General features: G+C 41.8%; 2 protein-coding genes across 2 annotated transcripts in view; both read left to right on the plus strand.

Moving 5' to 3' along the window:
- LOC139392783 (mucin-2-like) overlaps positions 1-2,249 on the plus strand; it is a 28,974-nt gene extending 26,725 nt beyond the window's left edge. Inside the window, exons 36-42 of the mRNA XM_071141034.1 lie at positions 126-157; positions 258-411; positions 518-555; positions 705-812; positions 912-951; positions 1,359-1,467; positions 1,604-2,249. Of these exons, the coding sequence (XP_070997135.1) occupies positions 126-157; positions 258-411; positions 518-555; positions 705-812; positions 912-951; positions 1,359-1,467; positions 1,604-1,775 (653 nt within the window). The 3' untranslated portion in view covers positions 1,776-2,249. The remainder of the gene's footprint in view (positions 1-125; positions 158-257; positions 412-517; positions 556-704; positions 813-911; positions 952-1,358; positions 1,468-1,603) is intronic.
- A 914-nt stretch (positions 2,250-3,163) lies between these two features.
- Positions 3,164-17,919, plus strand: LOC139392784 (solute carrier organic anion transporter family member 1C1-like). The gene is made up of 15 exons (XM_071141035.1): positions 3,164-3,470; positions 3,727-3,825; positions 5,544-5,685; positions 6,117-6,249; positions 6,503-6,627; positions 7,564-7,710; positions 8,165-8,263; positions 10,149-10,436; positions 11,027-11,191; positions 11,715-11,910; positions 15,443-15,608; positions 15,925-16,121; positions 16,732-16,796; positions 16,940-17,057; positions 17,139-17,919. Exons 2-15 carry the CDS (start codon positions 3,775-3,777, stop codon positions 17,362-17,364), a joined length of 2,118 nt encoding a protein of 705 aa, XP_070997136.1. The 5' UTR covers positions 3,164-3,470; positions 3,727-3,774; the 3' UTR covers positions 17,365-17,919.
- Positions 17,920-25,395: the final 7,476 nt, after the last annotated feature.

Genomic DNA, 25,395 nt, shown 5'->3' on the forward strand with positions numbered 1-25,395 from the left:
TTGAATTCAACATAAATTCTCCGCTTCACGAGTGAATTACAATTAGATTGGAATTGACCCCAACCATGCATACTATACTGATGCTTTATGTGTTATAAGCTAAACCTCTTCGTTATGTCTTCCAGACTGCAAGGGTCCACTGGGAGAACACAAGCAGGTGAGAAGTCCATGTGCTTTCATGGCTCCATGATTTACAGCTCTGTTACAGGGGCTGATATACTGGTACTTTTTAGTAGTAATGTTCTTCTGTTTTACAGCTTGGGGAGACATGGCAGTCCAACTGCCAGGTGTGTACGTGTAGCAACCAAACCAAGACCGAGGAGTGTCAACCTAACCCCTCCCCTCCCCCCCCACCTCTCTGCAGTCAGAACTCAGTCCTGGTTACCGGCTGCTGTGGCAAACAGACTTGTGGTAAGATAATGGATCGGATACGGAATAATAATAACGATGCATGTACAGGGTGTTTCTAAATACACTCACCTTCCTAGTGCTCACATGACCTCACTTTCCTTTGCAGTTGAGAAGACGTGTAACTATAATGGAAGGACCTACAAAGTAAGCATCCAGATGTTTAGAAATACCAACGTTATATGGCTACTGTACCGGGGGAGAGGGGGGGGGGGGGAATGTATACATACACACACAAGACCTTTGTACACATTGGCATCTCTTCTTATCTGATGTCTATGTGCCTGTTTGGTTAGGTGGGAGACAGATGGACAGACCTTGCCCTGCCTTGTGAGTCCTATAGCTGTACCAGAGAAGGCATTCAGACAGTGAGAAGGGTGTGTCCCCATCAGAACTGCTCAGAGGTACCCGCTGCTCTTTCAAATGTATTTATGAAGACATCTTTTTTTTTCTCACAAAGTATGGAACTATATAACTTTTCAATGCGACTTTTTTGTTTCTAGGAGGACAGAGTATGGGACGAACACCATTGCTGCTACACATGTAAGCTAACTCTTATCCCCAGTCTGTGTTGTAGGTATTTGGTCATATCTGGTCACACTGACCATGAAGAGAGGGAGGGCCGGACATCTAGTGGTTGAACTGTGGTGGTTCACTTATTCACTGTGGACATTTCCACTGCAAGGAGAGACTAGAAAATCAACAACAATATAACGTTTCCTAGTATTGCTTATAGCTCCAAGGGATGATTATGTACAATGTAACTCTGAACTGTATTAAAGGGTCAGTTCACAAAAAAAACTATATTTTAGTATTTTGTTTGTCAGTACTCTGTTAAAACAATTGTTCAAGTTTTCAACATAGAGCACTTTAGTTCAGAGAAAGAACTGTAATGATGATGAGGTTGATGCATTTTCCCCACTCACACACTGCCGTTGTCTCTACCCCAGGTAACCAGACCTGTGCTACCAGGGTTTCTAGTGTGAACATCACTGTAGACAACTGCACAGCAACACTACAGCTGCCCATGTGTCAAGGCCAGTGTGGGACAGAGACAAGGTAAGACTGGTCAGAGATGATTAATGCACTTACTGTACGTTGCTCTGGATAAGAGTGTGTGACATAACTACAATGTGAATGTCTTGTCTGGTCCTCTTCTCTTCTCCTTCCTCTCCTCCCTCTCTCTAAACCTCAGATGGATTGTTGCTCGCAGTGTTCTCCAACTGGAACAGAAGTGTGAGTGTTGCAGAGTGAGGAGTTATGAGAGGAAGTCAATGAATCTGACCTGTACCGGGGGCTCCGTTATGCCACACCTGTATGCACATGTTACCAGCTGCGAGTGCCAGAAGTGCAGTATATTGCAGTAAACATTGCCTTGTGTTCTGAACGTGTATGCATGCACACAAACCCCAAAAAATCTATATTGAACTGTTATTAAGATGGTGAAAATGTGCCAAATCAATGGTTTTTCTAGATTCTGCAACCTTCTTATAATACTGTCTTGGTCGGTGTGTTGAGGGTATACTGTACGGTACGTGCAGAACAACGGCTTAATGTTTCCTTGGTGTAATAGGTTTTTCTATATTGCATATGCTCTGTTCCAGTGCAGGAAGTGGACCATTGTGTGTAGCATATTGTTGATTGCGTATGTATTCCATAGATTTCACATAGGAAATCTTCTACTGATCAACCCAGCACTTTTAGCACTTTTACAGCTAAATGACTGCAGCTCCAATTTGAATGTGATTTTCTTATTTTATTGAAACGTTTATTTCAAGAACTGTAACCACTTTGATTTTGCTGATTTATTTTCAATAAAGTACTGAAGCCTCTACATTGAACCACCGTTTACGTATCACAATCAGTTGACCTTCGTTGATGAATTTGCATGAATTGAATTAACATGAGTATTGATTGAGATTCATCTGATACATTAACATCAGCATTGATTAGCTGAATTCAAAGAAAGTTTCTAATCCTATCAGAGATATATAAGTGCACTATTACCTACCAATCAGGATCCGTTTCTATGGCTGCCAGGGGCTCTCAACCTTTCCTCTGCGGGGCCTACTGAGACACCCCTCTAATCTGGAGACCCCCTGTAAGAACAATATAAATATTTTCGGAGAACATTTTAAAGAGGAAACCCCCACTGAAATGAATTGGCACAATGTCAACTAACCCTTTTGTCTTCGTATTAAACAATAACATATTCACCTTAAAACAACTAACATTGCTCTTCCATAAAATGCTGTGTTCTTGTTGCTGATGTTTTTCTATTCATGTTGGCGTGTTCACGGTTTTTCCATGCTTTTCCAGAGACCCGTCAGAACTCTGTAAGGCCCACTAGGTGTTCTAGCTCCCCTGGTTGAGAACCATTGTTCCACAGCCTCCTGTCCCATCCTCAGTTGAGGGAGAGCGACATTGTTTGGAAACTCTACAACAAAGGCCTGGAAGACTTTGAACAGGCACGGTTACACCCTGCCTTGGAAAAGCATTCATGAGTTTCACGAGGGAGGAAAAGGGACCTTAGTTATTGCAAGTCTGTAGAAGACTGATACTTTAGCTCTACCTGACCTGCTTGTAAAATACACAGTTTTTTAGTAGTAGGACTCAAGGAGAGGATTTACGGTGTGTCATGGAGTCTCTCATATGATATTCTCTCCATGAGTTCAGCGGTTGTGTGTGTAAATGTGTGAGCATGTTTGTTTGTCTATTTGTTTTGCGTCTGTGACATAGTGTTCCGTGAACCTTGTGGACTCTGCTCCAGGATTCCTATGGTTGGGTCCCTACCTCTCTCATGGTCACTCACATTTTTCTAGGGGACGACCTGAATGTCGACATGATCAAAGAGTTCACATGAGTGGTGGCCGGCGGGTTACTGATTACTGTAGAATGGATGTTAGAGTTTCAGCCAATCAACATCCAGGATCCAAACTACCTGGGCTAATAATGCCTCTTTAAGATAAAGGTTTGCTTTTCAACCAAAGTCCTGTCAGTGAAATCCTCTGCTGCTCTAACACATCCCTCCATCTCCTCGTGGGACCTCTGCTGCTGCACTGGTAAAAACTGGTATTTTTGTATTTTTTTTTAAAATCAATATACTGTATTTCACAACAGTCCTTGTGCTGGAAAGTGTGTGTTGTACATAGTATGTTGATTGATTTGATTGATAATTGGTAATAATGACTAGAGCAACAGGAGGAGAAAATGATTATGTAATGCTTAACCTGTGTACCTACGAAAATGTGATTCTACCGGAAGGTTTTTGATCATCACAGTAGTCAACCCCAGATCTTGCCGTCTGTCTGCCCGTAGGTCCGCTGGTTCACTCTACATGTACCTGTGTCAACCGCGGAGGTCATCATGAGTGTTGAAACTAAGGCGCCCCGGGTGCCTTGCTGCTCCAAACTGAAGGTCAGTGTTTTAATTCCTCAATGCGTCTTCATCAGGGTATTCAGGGTAGTAAGGACGTGTGCCTCCTAGTAGATGATGAAGAGAAACAGTCAAGTTAGATGTACTTGGAAAGAAACATTTGGAACTTAATAGTGGTCCACACAGAGCTTGCAAGGAGAACTTAACTGGTGTCTCTTGAAAAATACGTATCCTGGAAAGAGAGAAGTAAATGTTCAAGAAGATGAAGTAAGCCTGATTGAAGTATTGGCCAGACAGGAATAAACTAGGGAATAGTGCCATTCTCTCGTGGAAGCCTTGTGTTCCATATAGGAATGACGACGACTAAGTAAGTCAAGTATTGACAGGCCGCCTGTGTCAGGTAAAAAATCTTCCCAGCGTGAAATAGTTCCCAGTTCAATAATTGCATGTGCGTCTCTTTATGTGGATGGCTGAGCTCATGCGGATGTTTCTCTCTCACCCTCCCTTGCCCTTGATTTAGTTATCTAACTAACAAATATGTGCACTGTCAATCAAAAAAGTAGTGGCAAAAAAATATCTTCTCACATCAACTTTGGTGCTCAAGTCTGGGTATTTACATGCTGACCTCATGCCTCAACAAGCTTCTGATTGGTCAGTGTCAATGCTCCTTGTCACCATTGATTGGCAGATGTGTGAAGCATATGCGCTTGCCCACAGAATAGTTAGAAGGTGTGAGAGGGAAGCATCCTCACGAGCTCAGTCATCCACATAAAGAGATACGCTTGCAACTATTGAACTGGCAACGTTGTCACGCTGTGGGAAATTTTACAGCATGACGTCACAATCAGAACAAGATCAGAACTATCGTGAACTATTTCACGCTGGGAAGATTTTTTTACATGGCAGCCTGGCTGTTATATTCGCTGCTGTGTACTATGGCAAATGGGATTGCAGTGATTGTGTAAACGTATTCCACGGAGAGCCTCTGACCCAGACCTTTACCGACAACTCTGCAGTTGTTTATTCTCTGTACAGCTCAGGTTCGGTCTTTTAGAAGAAAAAAAAACACCAACGGCAGATTGACTAACAGCTATATCTGAACTGAAGGGACTGAAGGTGTGGGAGGCCAAATAGGCAAAAAGGTGGTGAAGCAGGAGGGGTGGATACAAGAGTTACACGTTTTGCTGAGTCATCCAACAGCCAGACCTGTAAAATGACAAAGCAGTTTTTCAACCTACATATTTGGTTGAAAGGCAGTGTTTGTACACACATTCACTTATAGATGTATTTTTATTTAACATTATTTCATAGATCAATAATAGTTATTCAAGTTATTCCCTAGAACTGACTCTTATTGTGGTCGATAACCTGTTACTTGGTCTGTTATGAATCCCATAACTGAAGAGATATCAGCACATGGCTGGATGACAACACCTTTTCCAAATGGGTCAAATGAGTCTTGCTGTCTGTGTCTGGGTATTATTAGTTTCATTAGGATTCTCTTGAACTACAGTAGATGTCCTGTCTTATGAACAATCAACTGTAGGACAGTGCAAGTGGTGTCAAACAATCCATACTCATGTTTTCCTGACCCTTCGATGTTGTTTTGTGTGCTCTGGGTAGATTTCGGATGTCAGTTTACCCTTCCCAAACCCCAACATTAACTATAATCTGGAGAAACACAAATCTGGCCCCAGATCAACATCTAGACTCTAGGGACATTGCCTTCATCTAACTCTGCTTTGTGTTTATTTTCATAGCTGTTCCTGATTTCCCTGTCCTTTGTGTACTTCGCAAAAGCCTTCGGGGGAAGCTACATGAAGAGTTCTATCACCCAGATAGAGAGACGTTTCGACATCCCCAGCTCACTTATAGGAGTCATCGATGGCAGCTTTGAGATTGGTAGGCCTAATGTCCTAAGTACTTAGTACTAAAGCCTTGTTTGCACAGGGCCCGAAATCAATAGATGATGTTTATTGTTCTACAAGAGGACATCAAACCCTGGCCCCATATACTTGTCCTGAACATCTATGTAAGCAGCACAGTTCAAGGCCTCCACCTAACCATACCATGTTTCTTTTTATGTGTGGTCTTGCTGCACAACCAACATTCCTCTGGGACAAATAAGGTCGAAAGTTAAAGGCCTGTAATGGGCTAGGTGGAATTTTCACCATTTTGCCCACAATCATTTAAGAAATACATTCCGAGAAGTACTGGGGTTGATTTGATTCTGAACAGTAAATGCCTGTACCCTGTGAGGTTTTGCCTTCTAACTTTAGCTCCATAAACATGACTCATTGGCCATGTCATGGTTCTGTTCTCTCTCCTACCAGGTAACCTGCTGGTGATAGCATTTGTGAGCTACTTTGGGGCGAAGCTCCACAGGCCCAGACTGATAGGGATTGGCTGTCTCATTATGGCTGCTGGGGCCTTCCTAACGGCTCTGCCACACTTCTTCCAGGGACAGTGAGTACACCTCTTATTGGATTTATTGACTATTTATCTCTAGGCGGTTTATATTTGTGAATAGTGTATACATGTAAATTGAACGTGAGGCTTGACAATAAAGAATTGAGAGAAAATCTTAACACTTCTAAAAGAAGTGGTACAAAAAAAACCAACAAAGAAATGCTTGGGTATGAAGAAGGGACATGTGCCTTCTCAGAGCCACTGTATCACTTTACAGAGGAAACATACATTTCATTTCTTTCCCATGCAGGTATGTATATGAAACAACCCTGTCACATATACCTGAGGAAAACTCGACAGAAAGTATACTGCCTTGTCTGGCCAACACGAGTCATCTGGTCATAAATGATCTGTCTACAGCTGCAAGTAAAGCAGGTAACGAGTCATTCACCATCACTGCAGCATCAGAGTCTGGCTGCATCTGGGAACTGTAGTCTACATACAGTGTTGCGGGCTCAATGGAATACATGGAATGGAATTAATGGAAGAGTATCAAACAGATGGAAAACACGACTCCGTTCCATTTACTCCATTCCAGCCATGACAATGAGCCCATTGTTCTATAGTTCCTCCTACCAACCTCCACTGTGCCAATCTCAAATAAATGGTGTGTCACAGGTTAAAAGTGCCAGAGGCGTCACTACAGACCCGGGTTTGATTCCAGGCTGTGTCACAACTGGCCGTAACCAGGAGTCCCATAGGGCGGCGCACATTTTGGCCCAGCGTCGTCCGAGTTAGGGGAGGGTTTGGCCGGGTTGGGCTTTGCATGGCTCATTACACTGTTGGTCGTCAGTCGAACCGGACTTTGGTCGTCAGTCGAACAGTGTTTCCTCCGACACATTGGTGCAGCTGGCTGCCGGGTTGGGCGAGTGTTAATAAGATGCATGGTTTGGCGGGTAATGTTTCGGGGAGAACACATGACTCAACCTTCGCCTCTACCGAGCCCATTGGGGAGTTACAGCGATGTGACAAGATCGCAATTGGATATCACAAAATTGGAGAGAAAAGTACAAAAAATATAAAAAATTGCCACAAGTTATTTTTTATGGAGCAGCACTGTGTATTCAAGACCATTTTACCCTTAAGGACAAGAAAGTTGATCCTAATTGTATGCCTTTTTTTTCCTGAATACTGGTCCTACGAAACCAAAATGGTGTACTTTTTTGTTTTGGTACTAGCCCTAACACACGTGATTTAAAGGATTGATGAGTGGATAAGTTGAATCAAGTGTCTTATAGCTAGGGCAAAAACAAAAACATGCACCCCTTTGAGCCCCCAGGATTTAAGAAAGCGTGCTTTGTGCTCCCACAGCGTGTGAGAAGGAGGCAGGCTCGTCCATGTGGATCTATGTATTCCTGGGTAACATGCTGCGAGGGATCGGAGAGACGCCTGTCATGCCTTTAGGAGTGTCCTATCTGGACGACTACGCCAGAAAGGAGAACACTGCCATCTACCTTGGTTAGTTAAACACTTTTCAGGTGTACCATATCAACATTGGGTAGTAAACCTCTTTTTATACCGTACGACAGCTCTTCAACCCCTTCCATACCACACCGCTCCCGGTTGAAGTTTCCCCTAGACGTAGGTCTAGGATTAGCTTCCCCTCCTCAATCCTAAACTGAACCATTAGTGGGGAAATGAAAACTGACCCAAGATCAGCATCTTGGGGCAACTTCACCCAACACCTCCCACTTGTATTGTGTAAACCTTGGTTAGAAACAACCTCTTCAGGCATTCCATATCAAAATCTGCCATCCTGCAAATAGCAATAGCTGACTTAGATGTATCAGCTACAGCAAACCATATGGCAAACGAATATGGCCAAACTATCGAACTAACTTCAGTTGAATCTACTGTCTTTTCTGTTGCTCGAACTGTATCTGAACAAATCTCTCTGTCTCCTCTGCCTCAGCGTGTTTACAGACTGTTGGCATCCTGGGTCCTGTATTTGGCTTCATGTTTGGCTCCTTCTGTGCCAAGATCTACGTGGACATTGGCTCTGTGGATTTAGGTAACCAACTCTTGAATTAACAAATCATACATTGTCTATTTTATGTAAGTTAGGATGTATTTATATGTGCACATCAATATTGTATTTATGGCGGAATATGTGTTACTAATAATCATGTTGCATTTGCCTCATTTATTAGTTACTAAGTTGCTTCTACACCTGCATTGCTTGCTGTTTGGGGTTTTAGGCTGGGTGTCTGTACAGCACTTTGATATATCAGCTGATGTAAGAAGGGCTATATAAATACATTTGATTTTCATTTATTTGAATTTAATCCATCTATTTGGGTGGAATCTGAAGTTGATTAGCTTCTATGATGTTGCTAAATCGTGTCAGAGGGTAGTTGTTTGTGTGGTTTGTTTGCAGAACGGTTTGGTCATCTCGGTTTATTGGTTGGGACTTTTTGGGTGCTGAAGGTCATTTCTTAACATAGAGACATTTAAATCTGTTTGCATTAAGATAATAATTATCCTATCTTCCTAGAACAGTATATTTTTATCCACACAGCAAATTGGGCAGTGTTCACTTTTGTTGATTTTTCAAATGAACATTTCTCATGTTAATTCAGGAGTTAAATTAACTCTGTACAGGTTAAATTAACACTCAGTGGTGTAAAATAACCCCAGTGTTGATGTTAATAACCAGTGTTGAACCAAAACCACACCCATCATTATCATATATCCTAGCATGCTCTATTACAGGGTGATGTTTTGAATTGTTTGTTTCAATTTCTGTATTTTTTTAAATGTACATTGATTGATTAATTAACTTTATGCAATTCAAATATAAATAACGTACATTTTTCTAACCTCATCCAATCTGTTACTTGGACTTATTTCACCCATTACTGAAATGGTTGTTCAAGTTTAGATGCTTTAGGTACTGTCATATCTTTGTTTTCCCAACCCTAGAAATCATGCTGAATGCAGGTTGCGAGTGAATAACAATACCAAATGTTTGATATTCTCATTCTGACTGGATTCCAATAGGAATTACACATGACTTTGCAAGCCAGCATAATGTGACTTGCAGACCTGAAGTGGCCTGTAAAACCATGAGTTTCAGGCCACTGTATTAGGGTAAAACTAGGCCTTATGAAATACAGAGTATACAAAATATTATTTCATACTGTTCTTTCCACGATATAGACTGACCAGGTGAATCCAGGTGAACGCTATGATCTCACATTGATGGCACTTGTTAAATCCACTTCAACTTTTTCACGCTCAACAGTTTCCCGTGTGTATCAATAATGGGTCACCACCCAAAGGACATCTAGCCAACTTGACACAATTGTGGGAAGCATTGGAGTCAACATGGGCCAGCAGTTCTCAATGTTAGGAAGGTGTTCTTAATGTTTGTGCACTCATTATTGTAGTGTCTTAAGGAATTTGATTGTAATGAAAACATATTCGCTTTGGATCTCACTTGGTGATGGTCACAAGACTGAAAATCAATGAACAACCATGTCTCTGTCACTAACATATACAGTCATGGGTGGTAACTACTCGAAAGGCACACTGGAAAATATGCAAACAAGACCTTACACTGAGAAAAGTGTTAATTTAACACTGAAAAGTGTGAACCCGTATAGACACTGGAACAGTGTTAAATGTAAGAATCAGTGTTTATTCAACTGGAGAATTTGCTGTGTAGTAATGATGGTCTTTAGAGAGCTAAGATTACCAGGGATTTCTGTAGAGCTAATTGAGCCATGTAGCTGAGTCTTCACATTTTGAGCATGACTTGATAACATTGATATTATTTCAGATTATAATGGAATACAAATTCAGCAGCCCAGTTAGTTATTTTAAGGACATTTCTGATCAACTGACCATGTTCACCCTCATAGTCACTCACATCTGTATCTCACTCCTACCCACAGAGAGCATCTCCATCAACCACAAGGACTCTCGCTGGGTGGGGGCCTGGTGGTTAGGCTTCCTGGTTTCTGGCTTCCTGATGCTCCTGGCTGGGATTCCATTTTGGTTCCTCCCCAATACTCTGGCTAAGCAGTGCAAGAGCCCCAGCAAAAAGAGACAGAAGGAGGACATACAGGCAAAGAGCTCCTCTGACACCCCAGAGGTGGAGCCGGAGCAGGGCAGTTTCCTACCGGAGGACAACACTGAGGAGGATGCACCACAGCCTGTCACCATGGCTGCCATGGCTAAAGGTATTGCGGGATTCCTAGTCCCTTCGCCTAGCTTCAGAGAGGGTGGGGTAGGTGTTGGAAAAAGTAATGGCTCCACCTTGCCCAAAGTTGTGTTTCTGATAACTAACCTTCATCTGTCCAATACTTTCAAATCTATGATCCCAGAGTTGTTAGGTGCTGGGGAAAGAGGCTAGTGACTAATGGAACTGGGGCGGCGGAATTCTTGCATCGTCTTCAATCATTGATGGACATTACAGCTTGGACAAACCTGATCCAGAGTCTGACCACTGACCCTTAACAGACCCCAAACCCCACTTAAGCACTAATCTCTGCGAGATATAATACCAAGCGTTGCTCAAGACCGACAACTTAGTGACAGTACAGACTCTGACTACAGCCAAATGATTACAAATACCACATTCCATTGACCACATTTCATTATATGGTGGATACTGTACCTTATATGGATACTGATACTGTACCTTATCTATAACATTATGCTAGAGTGATCAATGTATTGCTCAACATTGGATTTCCCTGCCTCCAACTATTTTGACATTACTGAATACTATGATATGCCTTTCTGAATTGTTATTTCTTGTTATTTCCAGATTTTGCGCCGTCCCTGAAAAGGCTGTTCAGCAACAAAGTCTACCTGCTGATCATCCTGACGTCCGTGGTGGCATTCAATGGCTTCATAGGGATGATCACCTTCAAACCCAAGTTCATGGAGCAGGTCTACGGGCAGTCTCCCTCCAAGGCAATCTTCTTGATAGGTCGGCAACAGTACAAGAGGCACACACAGACACTTTCTCTCTCCTTCTCTCTCCTTCACTCAGAAGAGAGCCGAAGCCATGTTGCCATTGAAAGAACATTTGACTGAGATGAACATGACTAAAAGTGTGTGCATGTGTGGGCAGCAACTTTAAACTGAAAGAGCACTCTGTACTGTTATTAGATAGTCCAGTAGCTAACCTGATTACTCACCACCACTTGTCCACGAGTATCTAGCTCATATTGTACATGACTGTCATGCAACACTTTTCCCACACAGCTTATACTGTCAGCAGTAACAGTGCATTTAAAATACTCTGCTATGCATTAGTTATACACATGCCAGACATTAGAAATCATGCTGATACACATGTATCTATCTATGCTCAACTACTTTCCTGACAGTCTTTACAAATCTTTCAATTTAGCCTGTTTTATGTTTTAAAATGTGATTGCATGGCAAATGATTTGACCACTTTTGGGAGAATAAAGTACTACAGACTTGACTTGTCTGTCTCTGTCCAGGTTCGATGAACCTGCCTGCGGTGGCAGTTGGGGTCATCGTGGGAGGCTTGGTGATGAAGCGGTTCAAGCTGAGCGTTCTGGGAGCCGCCCGACTCTCCATCGTCTCCTCCTTCCTCTCCTTCTGCCTCCTGCTCATCCAGTACTTCCTACAGTGTGACAACTCAGAGGTGGCTGGCCTCACCATGACCTATCAAGGGTAAGTACTGTAGTTCATGTAACATACAGTGCTATCAGACGGTATCCACACCCCTTGACTTTTTCCACATTTTGTTAGGTTACAGACTGAATTTAAAATTGATTACATTGAGATTGTGTGTCACTGGCCTACACACAATACCTCATAATGTCAAAGTGGAATTATGTTTTTCTACATTTTTACAAATTACATAGGAATGAAAATATGTCTTTAAGTCAATAAGTATGCAATCCCTTTCTTATGGCAAGCCTAAATATGTTCAGGTGTACAGATTTGCTTAACAAGTCACGTAAAAAGTTGCATAGACTTACTTTGCCTGCAATAATAGTGTACCCCACACATACAATTAATTATCTGTAAGGTCGCTCAGTCAAGCAGTGAATTTCAAAAACAGATTCAACCACAAACACCAGGGAGGTTTTTCCAATGCCTCGCAAAGGGCACCTATTGGTAGATGTGTAAAAAAAACACAAAAAAAAAACACCTTGAATATCTCTTTTGAGCATGGTGAAGTTATTCATTACTCTTTGGATGGGGTATCAATACACCCAGTCACTACAAATATACAGGCGTCCTTCCTAACTCAGTTGCCGGAGAGGAAGGAAACCGCTTAGGGATTTCACCATGAGGCCAATGGTGACGTTAAAACAGTTACAGAATTGACTGGCTGTGGTAGGAGAAAACTTAGGATGGATCAACAGCATTGCAGTTACTCGACATTACTAACCTAATTCACAGAGTGAAAAGAAGCTTGTACAGAATAAAAAATATTGCAACAAGGCACTAAAGTAATACTGCAGAAAATGTGGCAAAGCAATTCACTTTTTTGTTGTGAATAACAAACATTATGTTTGGGGACAAATCCAATAAAACACATTACGCAAGGACAAACCTAAAACATAAGACCAAATCTACACTGTAGTTGCTTACCAATAAGACAGGGAATGTTCCTGAGTGGCAAGACACGGGAACGGTTGTCTAGCAATGGTCAACAATCAATTTGAAAGAGTTAAGAACTTTGAAAAGAATAAATGGGCAAATGTTGTACAATCCAAGTGTGGAAAGCTCTTAGAGACTTGGCCAGAAAGACTCACAGCTGTAATCGCTGCCAAAGAGGCTTCTACAAAGTATTCCCTCAGGGGTGTGAATACTTATGTAAATTCAATATTTCTGTATTTATTTTCAATACATTTTCAAAAATGCCTACCGACATGTTTTGACTTCGTCATAATGGTGTATTGTGTGTCAAAAGTATATATAAACTCAACAAAAAAAAGAAACATCCCTTTTTCAGGACCCCGTCTTTCAAAGATAATTAGTAAAAATCAAAATAACTTCACGAATCTTCATTGTAAAGGGTTTAAACACTGTTTCCCATGCTTGTTCAATGAATCATAAACAATTAATGAACATGCAACTGTGGAGCGGTCGTTAAGACACTAACAGCTTACAGACAGTAGGCAATTAGGGTCACAGTGACACTAAAAAGGCCTTTCTACTGACTCTGAAAAACACCAAAAGAAAGATTCCCAGGGTCCCTGCTCATCTGCGTGAACGTGCCTTAGGCATGCTGCAATAAGGCATCAGGACTGTAGATGTGGCCAGGGCAATAAATGTCAATGTCCTGTGGCAGACCAGGGGGTTTGGTCAAGACGTTTACCCAGTTCAGACACAGACAGAGAAGGATTAGCTCAGTTTCAAGGGTGTTTTATTTAAATTAGGGTTCAAAAAAGAAAAGGATAGGTCTCCCCCATGAGACCCTCTCCGGGATACCTTCTTCTGGGCTCCGGGTCTTGCTGTATCCTGTTTGGCACACAAACTCAAATTCCTTCGTTTCCGCTCGGGCACCGTCTCCAACTACACGGAAGTCACCTTACTTCCCCCAGTCCCCTTGTGTGCTGCCCTTCTGGCAGCTTTATGGACCTTGCACAGCTGGTGAGCAATCCGTCCTTGATTGCTCACAATCTCCCAATCAACCCCAATTAGTCACGGCTGGGAAGCCCGTCGAGACCTGGCACGTCCAGCAGATGGAGCCATCGCCTCATGATGTACACCCCATCTGCTACCAGGCCTCGACGAGTCTCCCCCTGGTGGCTGACCAGCTGTACGCCACAGTCCGTACTGTGAGACGCCTAAGACAGCGGTATAGCGAGACGTGTAACAACACCTGAACAGGATCGGTACATCTGAACATCACACCTGCGGGACAGGTACAGGATGGCAACAACAACTGCCCAAGTTACACCAGGAACGCACAATCCCTCCATCAGTGCTCAGACTGTCCGCAATAGGCTGAGAGAGGCTGGACTGAAGGCTTGTAGGCCTGTAAGGCAGGTCCTCACCAGACATCACCGGCAACAATGTCGCTTATGGGCACAAACCCACCGTTGCTGGACAAGACAGGACTGGCAAAAAGTGCTCTTCACTGACGAGTCGCGGTTTTGTCTCACCAGGAGTGATGGATTCGCAATTATCGTCGAAGGAATGAGCGTTACACCGAGGCCTGTACACTGGAGCGGGATCGATTTGGAGGTGGCTGGGCCATCATGGTCTCGGGCGGTGTGTCACAGCATCATTGGACTGAGCTTGTTGTCATTGCAGGCAATCTCAACGCTGTGCGTTACAGGGAAGACATCCTCCTCCCTCATGTGGTCCCCTTCCATCAGGCTCATCCTGACATGACCCTCCACTGTGACAATGCCACCAGCCATACTGCTCTTTCTGTGTGTGATTTCCTGCCAGACATTAATGTCAGTGTTCTGCCATTGCCAGCGAAGAGCCCGGATCTCAATCCCATTGAGCACGTCTAGGACCTGTTGTATCGGAGGGTAAAGGCTCGGGCCATTCCCACCCAGAAATGTCCAGGAACTTGCAGGTGCCTTGGTAGAAGAGTGGGGTAACATCTCACAGCAAGAACTGGCAAATCTGGTGCAGTCCATGAGGAGGAGATGCACTGCAGCACTTAATGCAGCTGGTGGCCACACCAGATACTGACTGTTACTTTTTAACCCCCCCCCCCCCGCCCCTTTGTTCAGGGACACATTATTCCATTTTGAAGGCTGTAACACAACAAAATGCGGAAAAAGTCAAGGGAATACTTTCTGAAAGCACTGTAAAAGTTAGGGTTAGGGTTAGTTCCTCTCCTGCCTCCTGCTCATCCAATACTTCCTACAGTGTGACAACACAAGAAGTGGGTTACCAAGGGTAAATACTGTAGTTCATATGGCGAAAATAGAGTAAATGAATTTGTAGAAATGTAGTATCTGGAGACTTAGCATTTATACAGTGATTCTAAGAGAAGGCATGAAGCACAGTGTGCTTAATCAAATATTATATTTGGATTGCTACAAAATCAGATTTTGCTTGACTATTACTATTGCTACTGATTTAGATAATATAAGATAACAAAATACAAACTTTGATCTTTGTCTTTGTGTTCATTATCGTTGCACTGGACTGCCGTGTAAAACAATAAACACAATACATTGTCACACTTTTGACTCATAGCTACATTGTTACCTTTATCCCCCAGGGCTACAAAGGTGTCTTACCAGCAGGAGAGCTTGCTATCTCAGTGTAACATGGGCTGCTCCTGTTCCCTGAAACACTGGGACCCTGTGTGTGCCAGAAATGGCATCACCTATGCCTCCCCCTGTCTTGCTGGCTGCCAGACCTCCACAGGCGTAGGCAAGGAGATGGTAAGACATCTCCTGACTAAATGTCTAAATGTGTTCTGAGTTACTCTCAACTCCTCCGGCCTTGTTTGTTAACACATTAACACATGTCTCTGTTGTTACAGAGGTCTCTGTTTCCATAGGGACAACATATGAGTGTAGAACTCCAGAGAACACTTCGGAATGTCATATACTATACCACACAATCCGTTGCAATAGTACTGGGCTGGAGCCAAAACCTGCGCACCCTTGTGGGTCAAACCCATAACCAACTTTGATGAATTTAAAGTCACTGTTTCTCCTTCTGTTTTTTCCATCTTCTCCTTCCTCTGTTCCACAGGAGTTCCATAACTGCACATGTATGCAGGAGCTGAAGGGGGGGCTGATGGCTCCACCAACCAACATGTCCGCCATCTTGGGACAGTGCCCCAGGAAGAGTGATTGTGACAGGATGTTTAAGTTCTACATGGCTGTCTCTGTCCTGGGGGCCTTCGTCTCTGCCTGCGGGGGCACATCTGGATATATCGTCCTGCTCAGGTAAGACAAGACATTAGGATGGATGGAACTGCCCAGTGGTGGAAACAGTACCCAATTGTCATATTTGAGTAGAAGTAAAGATACCTTAATTGAAAATGGCTCAAGTTAAAGTGAAAGTCACCCAGTAAAACACTTCTTGAGTACAAGTCTAAAAGTATTTGGTTTGAAATATACTTAAGTATTGAAAGGACAGGTAATTGCAAAATTATACTTAAGTATCAAATGTAAAAGTATAAATAATTTCAAATTCCTTATATTAAGCAAACATTCCAACACTCAGACATGATTCTGAGTGTCTGCCAGATCAGAGGCAGTAGGGATGACCACGGATGTGCTCTGTTAAGTGTGTGAATTGGACCATTTTCAGTCTTAAGCATTCAACATGTCAGGGAAAATGTATGGAGTGAAAAGTACATTATTTTCATTAGGAATGTAGTGAAGTAAAAGTTGTCAAAAATATAAATAGTAAAGTACAGACACCCCCAAAAACTAGTAGAACTTTTAAACTTTACACAACTGAAACTGCCCACCTGTGATTGGAATCTCTTTTGTATTGTTTTTGTTTGCAAACTTTGTTTACCCTCAATGTGTTGCTTTTGTTTGGTTTCAGGTCTATACACCCAGATTTAAAATCACTGGCTCTTGGGATGCATACATTGATAGGCAGAACTCTGGGTAAGTAAGATAAGTTTGTTGAGGGTATGAACAATCGTAGAACCTTGTGTAACATTCTCAAAATGTTCTATTTTCATTCAATTTCTTTGGTTGAGGAACTTGAGAAAGTAAAACACTTCAGTAACTTGTGTGTGTGTTTGCAGGTGGAATCCCTCCCCCTATCTACTTTGGAGCTTTGATTGACAGGACGTGTCTGAAGTGGGGATTGAAGCGATGTGGGGGTCAAGGAGCATGCAGATTCTACGACTCACATGCATTCAGGTACAGTCAACTGAACTCAACTGATAAATGGACGGATGGATGGACTTTATTCTAACCTCTGTCCCTTCTCTACCCCCGTAGAATAACGTTCCTGGGTCTGGTCTATTGTCTGTACGGCCTGGCCAACCTGCTGTGGGGGGTGCTGTACCTGCAACTGTCCAAGCGGCAGAAGAAGTTGGAACTGCGAAGCCAGGCCAAGGCTACAGCCCTGGAGGCCAATGGGAACAACAATCCCAATGGAAATGCCATGGTCAGCATCTTTAAGAACAAAGATGACCGGGACAGGGACAATGAGAGCACCATCTGAGATACCAGAGAGATTTCCAAAACAAATGGTTTTTGATCCTGTATTGTGCCATGCCCATGATCCACCTGAAGTGTTTTTTGTGGTATTTGGTGACTTGTCGAATGAACAAGTACATTTTTTTTTTGCCACAACTCGGTACAGTCTTAAGCCAAGCCCCAGTACATTGGTAGGAATTGGTCGCTATTTGTGAAACTGATTTTGCTGCTAGATCTGTTCGACCAAAGCCCTGATATATTTACCATCCTCTCAATGTTATTAATGCAGTATTCAATATATAAGATCCCAATGAAGTATTCCTCCCATGTGAGTTATTATGAATAGTTTTCCAACCACAGGCCGCACCTATTACCTGTCTCTATCTCCCCCTTTCCCACCTGAAGGACCGTTGTACATACTATAAACTAAAAACCTCTTACAAGTTCTTTCGAAACTTAATTTCTGTCCTATTTCGATTTCTCTCTTGTTATACACAGTGCCTTGCAAAAGTATTCAGACCCATTGTATTTCTTCACATTTTATTGTGTTACAAAGTGGATTAAAATGTATGTAAAAACATTTGTGGGGTCAACAATCTACACAAAACATGCGAAGCAACGTAACACCATGAAACTATACGTGACATCAACTGTGTGAGCACATGTGAAAACATGATCTCATGTTAAATAAATGTGACAACAAGGGGATGCAAAATGTCAGCACAACGCCACGACACTACACTGTTGGATTCGAAATGTTGAACATTGAGATATTTGAGACAGGATAGATCAGACGCTTAGTGTATTAAGGAGTGAGATCTGTAGAAAGACAGAGTGGCTGTGGAATGTGCTGGGTGGACGGGAGGAGATCAAAGGACTTCTATAGGGGAGGCAGATGGACATCTGTGGACTAGGCGAAGGAGGGGTTGAGGTCAGGAGGTGAGGTCAGATCCCACGAAGGGAGTAATAAGAGTTTAGTATCCGGTTACCCTCTTCCTGTGGAACCATAAGATGTAAGGATTGGAGAGAAGGAGGAGTGTCTTAAGTGGGATATATATACCTGTGATGGTGAGAAATGTTTGGCTGTCTGAATTACAGCTGTAAAGACCCTTTTTTTTAAATATATATTATTTCACCTTTATTTAACCAGGTAAGCTAGTTGAGAACAAGTTCTCATTTACAACTGCGACCTGGCCAAGATAAAGCAAAGCAGTGTGACACAAACAACAACACAGAGTTACACATGGAATAAACAGGCATACAGTCAATAACACAATAGAAAAACAAGTATATATACAGTGTGTGCAAATGGCATGAGGAGGTAAGGCAATAAATAGGCCATAGTAGCGAAGTAATTGGGCAGAATTAAACTTGGTTAACCTCTCTGCGCACTGAACCCGATAGCGGGATGAAATTCGACAACATACGGTGATCGCTACATAAGTAGTCATATTAAACAGTCATGAAAATACAAGTGACTCACATGTTTCGAAAGCCTAGAATATTGCTAATCCAACTGCGTTGTCAGATTTAAAAAGGATTTACTGTGAAAGAATACGATGTGATTATCTGAGTATAGAGCCCCATAAAAATAAACTATTTCAACCAGCACAGGTGTAACAAAATCAAACTACAATAAAATAAATAGTTTACCTTTGATGATCTTCCACTGTTTGCAATCCCAATCCCATTGTTACACAATGAATGTTTTTTTGTTCGATAAAATCCATTTTTATAGCCTAACACGAAACATTTTGTGTACCGCTTGTCGTGAATTCCGTCTCATTCCATTTTCGACGACACATTCGAGGTAAATACACACACAAAACATGACTTTTCCAGTCATGTTTGGATTCATTGCAATCAACTGGTTTGTTTGTAACACAACCAAACCTGATGGGTGATTTTGCGGGACGTATTGACTGAAAGAAACCGATTTGAAGACAAGTAATGACATCATTGTGCACCAATGATTTGCCCGCTGTTTCGTTGATTGACTGTATTTTACACACAATGATCACTGATCGTCTTACAATCTAGCTGGGTAGATCGCCAATGAGCTGATGTAAATGGCAATATGTAATGTTTATGTGTTGGAAGACCAACCCATGTAGTAAACTCCTGCGTAAAGAGGTTCATTCGCCATTGACGATTCATACCGGAAGGAGCAAAGCATGTTGTGCACAGCATTGTTTTGGTAAAGCGCATATTCAGCTGTTTATATATCAATCAGTATGGCGACTAAGTCAGGAAAAGCTCAATCTAAGTCTAGATATACAGATGTACACACAATTTTAGAAGAAATTGATCGGGGACGATTCATTTAGCGATTCCCAAATGGAGGAATATTTTTTTAACAGAGAGGACATTGATTTAGACTGGTAAGTTCTTCCCATGCTAATGCCGTTGTTTGAAATTAATAATATAAAATATTATTTGTGAAATGAAATAGCCTATTTGAGGCTGTTGAGGGGAGGGCAGGCCTACAACAATGGCCAAAGTGAAATGGAGACAGTAGATACAGCTGGTCTGTTGTAAAATAATAAAGACAGTAGATCTAGCTGGTCTGTCATAATATAATAGAGACAGTAGATCTAGCTGAAATGTCATAATATAAATGAGACAGTAGATCTAGCAGGTCTATAATAATATATTCAACCTTATGTTCCCTGTACTCTATATATATATGTTTATTATACCTGTTGATGCAGGGCTCATATGTGAAACTATTCTAACGGAACATTTTCTTTCACAGTGACACTGACTCCGAATGGCAGCCCCCAGTGCCAAGGTGTCCATCCCCCACTGAAGCTGGTTCATCCAGCTCCTGCCACAAGTGGTGTTCATCTGACCAAATGTATTTCTGCAGGCATGGATGTGCTATGGCACCTGGCATCAGCAGCATAATATTGTGTAGAGGACTGAGGGTCTTCCAAATATTGAAAGTGTTATTTTGTAAATGTGTATATATTTTTTTCATGTTTTGTCATGTGTTAGAATACCATTTTGGTATTTTGTATATAGTTATTCCATTCAAAATGTATAACTTCACCAATTTGGCCGGTTGGGTACATTTGGGCTACTTGTGTGGGACACCTGGGTGACTTCATGATAGATGTCATGTAGCACACTCATTTTGGAAGTTATCATTCTGAAACTTTGCACAAGTACTGTTGCCCTCTTATGTTTTTCACTGAAATTGTCCCAATCATCCTATCTGAATGTTTGTTTTATCTTGTTCATTTTAAAGATCATGATACAACAATAAAAATAAAAAACATGTGGGTTTTTTTCATTGTATTATCTAAACCAGATCTATTGTGTTATATTCTCGTACATTCAATTCACATTTACACAAACTTCAGTGTTTTCTTTCAAATGGTACCAAGAATATGCATTCCTTGGTTCTGTGCCTGAGCTCCAGGCAGTTAGATTTGGGTATGTCTTCAGGCGGAAATTGAAAAAAGTAGGGGGGTAGCTCTAAGAGGTTTTAAGCTTCTCTAGTGTCTGTGAGTTGTTTACTCTGAAAAATAAGAACCTAACATCACAAGACAACATGTTAAAACACAATCTCATGAAATAAATGGGACAACATAGGAGAGGAAAACTTCAACATGTGATATCATGACACTAAACGTGACAACATTGGAGCACATAAAAACCCAGGAGTTCAAATGTCATTTTGAAAATAATTGACATTAATTCAATTTAAACAGTCATGGTCCCCTGCAGGCTTTGTCTCGTTGCATCGATAATCTGCTAAATCTAGAACTAGTTACAGTAAAATGCAGGTGTTAGTGTTAAAGGACAGTATGCTGCTGTACGCTGATTACTTGGGATTCAACTTCTGGGTTACTAGCCACCTGAAGTTGCTGCTGTGCCACCAGGTCTGTGGAGATACTGTAGATTGGCACAAATACATTTCTGCGCTTTGCCTATAGTTGCAGTAAAAAGTATTCTGACTTAAAGGATTGTAAAACCTTGTACTGTGGCCTGTCGTAGCTGAATCAGAATTAGTTAGGTAACATGGATAAACAAGATGTTTTATTTATTTTCATAATATGCTTATGTGGGGAAAGTCACTTGGAGCCCAGAGAGGGTAGAGGTCAGGCTTGTCTTTTACATGTCTGGTAATAGGCAGAATATCAGAAAGGGAGAAGTCAGGTTCGACCATTGTCTTCATAATGAATATATCTGTGAAACCACGTAAAGGGCTCCACTATGTATGTACTCCAGTCACTCCCTCCTTTTCCCATTGGGGGGAGGAGTATGGCAGTGTCTGGAACCATTGTATGTCCCCTCTGATGTTGCACTTATCTTGAGATAGTATATGACCTAGAGGCTCACTCCTCTCCAGGAGTTTGTCCAGGAGGGGGTTATTTGAGATGGGAGTATCTAGAATTGACAATTGATATATGCCATTGGATGAGGTAATGTTATGGTAATAGGAAGTACCAAGAACGAGAAGTAGAACCTCGTCTTAGAGAGCAAATTGAACGATAATTTATTTTATGAATGTTAAATATTTATAATATTGTAGTTTGAATTTGGCGCTCTGCAAATTCCCCGGATGTTGTCGAGGTGTCCCGCTAGCGGCACGCCTTTCCCAAAGTGCTTTCAAGGCTAACGTAAGGGCATGTGATACAACGAACCACATATTTTATTTATAGCTTGTCACTGTGTAATTGTGATACCTGACTATTAGGTCTGTGAGTGTGATGGATCAGCTACGGTAAGTTGTGATTTTAACAATAACCCACATGTAACTAGTTGACAGTAAGTTACTGAAATGCAAATGTAAACTGCTTGTGAACCAGCTGCCACTAAGCTATGTATGTATGTATGGAAGACTGGAGACTGTTTAGTGCCAAAAATAAAGGGTTGAATACATATATTTATATTATATCTGAGACACTTCAAAATAAACTTCCTTTAGTTTTTTATGCGGGACTATCTGTTGTTCCTTGTAGTGAGTCAGTTATTTTTTCATCAAATATTTTTTCAATATATTTTTTGATACGTCAAGGGGTCTTAAAATTCAAAATCAAATAGCTAAATGATCCTTTGTATGACCTTCTTAAAACAATTCCATATAGCTTAGTAAAAACCCCTCTCTCGGCTTAGACAGGGTTTAGACTGTTATGGGTGAAGAATATTAGAACACTCAGTTGAAGTGGGAAGTTCACATACACCTTAGCCAAATACATTTCAACTCAGTTTTTCACAATTCCTGACATCTAATCCTAGCAAAAATTCCCTGTTTTAGGTCAGTTCGGATCGCCACTTTATTTTAAGAATGTGAAATGTCAGAATAATAGTAGAGAGGATGATTTATTTCAGCTTTTATTTCTTTCATCACATTCCCAGTGGGCCAGAAGTTTACATACACTTAATTAGTATTTGGTAGCATTGCCTTTAAATAGTTTACCTTGGGTCAAATGTTTTGGGTAGCCTTCCACAAGCTTCCCATAATAAATTGGGCAAATTTTGGCCCATTCCTCCTGACAGAGCTGGTGTAACTGAGTCAGGTTTGTAGGCCTCCTTGCTCGCACACGCTTTTTCAGTTCTGCCCACACATTTTCTATGGGATTGAGATCAGGGCTTTGTGATGGCCACTCCAAGTAGGCTGAACTGTCTACAGAAAGTATAACAGCTGCTTTGCACTGATATTCAACTGCTAAACAGTACTGTGAAAGGAAAGGAATGAAGGGTATATTAGACCTGCACATGCACTGTAGTACAAACCATGTCAGAGCCAACTAAGTGTTAAAACTGTATGTTCAATCTCTATCTTAATCTGCAGTACCTTCCTAACATCACCCACTGTCACTTCTATTACCTACAGTTTGGAACTCAGACACACAAATTGGTCTCTGCCAAGCCATTTGACAAAAGCATGAAACAATATAAAGGTCTCTACACACAGGGCACTTACACTTGATTGGGGCCCAGGAATGTGGCTGGTTCTTAACTGTTAATCCCTCGAATGCCTGTGAGAGCAAAGCTGCTTGCTGGGCAACCTGTCTGCCGACACCTCATGCATGCTGGGTAAGTATGCTCATAACACATTCCCCTGACTCAGTCGGTGGTCGGCCCAGCGGCTTGGTGTCCGGTGCTGGTCCGTTAGGTCCACCCAGTTGGACACATTTTGCCCAGCTGGTTTTGTAACCAGAAATGTTGTTAAATGTTTTCACCCCACTTGCTTTGTTATACTCATCTTTGATAGATTAAATGCACCCTGCAAGCAGCTTTGCCCTCACAGGAGTTTTAGAGATTAACCTGCCATCTTTTGACCAATCCTTTAGCTTTTCTAAGTTAAGACATGTATCACAGGCCTTGTTGGCAGGCCTACACAGACATGTATCACAGGCCGTGTTGGCAGGCCTACACAGACATGTATCACAGGTATACATTGCCAGCAGCATACCACCCTGCATAGATTGATTTTGAAGCTAAGCAGAGTTGGTCCTGGATGGGAGACCAGATGCAGCTGGAAGTGGTGTTGGAGGGCCAGTAGGAGGCACTCTTTCCTGTGGTCTAAAAAAAAGTGATTGGGACACTGCCCTGTGTAGGGTGCCATCTTTTGGATGGGAAGTTATTAAACGGGTGTCCTGACTCTCTGAGGTCATTAAAGATCCCATGGCACTTCTCTTAAGAGTTGGGGTGTTAACCCCAGTGTCTTGGCTAAATTCCCAATCTGGCCCTCAAACCATCATGGTCACCTAATAATCCCCAGTTTACAATTGGTTCATTCATCCCCCTCCTCTCCCCTGTAACTATTCCCCAGGTCGTTGCTGTAAATGAGAACGTGTTCTCAGTCAACTTACCTGGTAAAATAACAGATACATTTTTAAAAATTGTGTCATATGGTCCATTAGAAATACATTTTTAAAGTATTTTTTAGCATACTTTAGCATATTAGCGTGGTCATCTGTGAACGCATCAACGCTATTTTCTCAAAGTCTTTAGGGACTATTATTAGTCCCAAAAACTAATTTGGAGGGAAATTGACTACATGAGTAGATGATTAGTATATTGCTATTGGTTTCCTTATTTTTAAATATACGCTACCGGTCAAAAGTTTTAGAACACCTTCTCATTCAAGGTTTAAAAAACAATTTTTTAAACTATTTTCTACATTGTAGAATAATAGTGAAGACATCAAAACTATGAAATAACACATATGGAATCATGTAGTAACCAAAAAAGTGTTAAACAAATCAAAATGTATCTTATATTTGAGATTCTTCAAATAGCCACCCTTTGCCTTGATGACAGATTTGCACACTCTTGGCATTCTCTCAACCAGCTTCACCTGGAATGCTTTTCCAACAGGCTTGAAGGAGTTCCCACATATGCTGAGCAGTTGTTGGCTGCTTTTCCTTCGCTCTGCGGGTCCAACTCATCCCAAATCATTTCAATTTGGTTGAGGTAGGGGGATTGTGGAGGCCAGGTCATCTGATGCATCACTCCATCACTCTCCTTCTTGGTCAAAAAGCCCTTAAACACCCTGGAGGTGTGTTGGGTCATTGTCCAGTTGAAAAACAAATGATAGTCTCACTAAGCCCAAACAAGATGGGATGGCGTATCGCTGCAGCATGCTGTGGTAGCCATGTTTGTTAAGTGTGCCTTGAATTCTAAATAAATCAAAGACCGTGTCACCAGCAAAGCATCCCCACACCATAACACCTCCTCCTCCATGCTTTACGGTAGGAAATACACATGCAGAGATCATCCGTTCACCCACACCACATCTCACAAAGAACCAAAAATCACCAATTTGGATTCCAGACCAAAGGACAAAGTTCCACCGGTCTAATGTCCATTGCTCTTGTTTCTTGGCCCAAGCAAGTCTTTTCTTCTTATTGGTGTCCTTTAGTAGTGGTTTCTTCGCAGCAATTCGACCATGAAGGCCTGATTCATACAGTCTCCTCTGAACAGTTGATGTTGAGATTTGTCTGTTACTTGAACTCTGTGAAACTTTCAAAGTTCTTTAAATATTCTGTATTGACTGAACTTCATGTCTTAAAGTAATGATGGACTGTCGTTTCTCTTT

The sequence above is a fragment of the Oncorhynchus clarkii genome, chromosome 33 (assembly GCF_045791955.1).
Source record: "Oncorhynchus clarkii lewisi isolate Uvic-CL-2024 chromosome 33, UVic_Ocla_1.0, whole genome shotgun sequence".
In the NCBI taxonomy this organism is placed as follows: domain Eukaryota; kingdom Metazoa; phylum Chordata; class Actinopteri; order Salmoniformes; family Salmonidae; genus Oncorhynchus; species Oncorhynchus clarkii.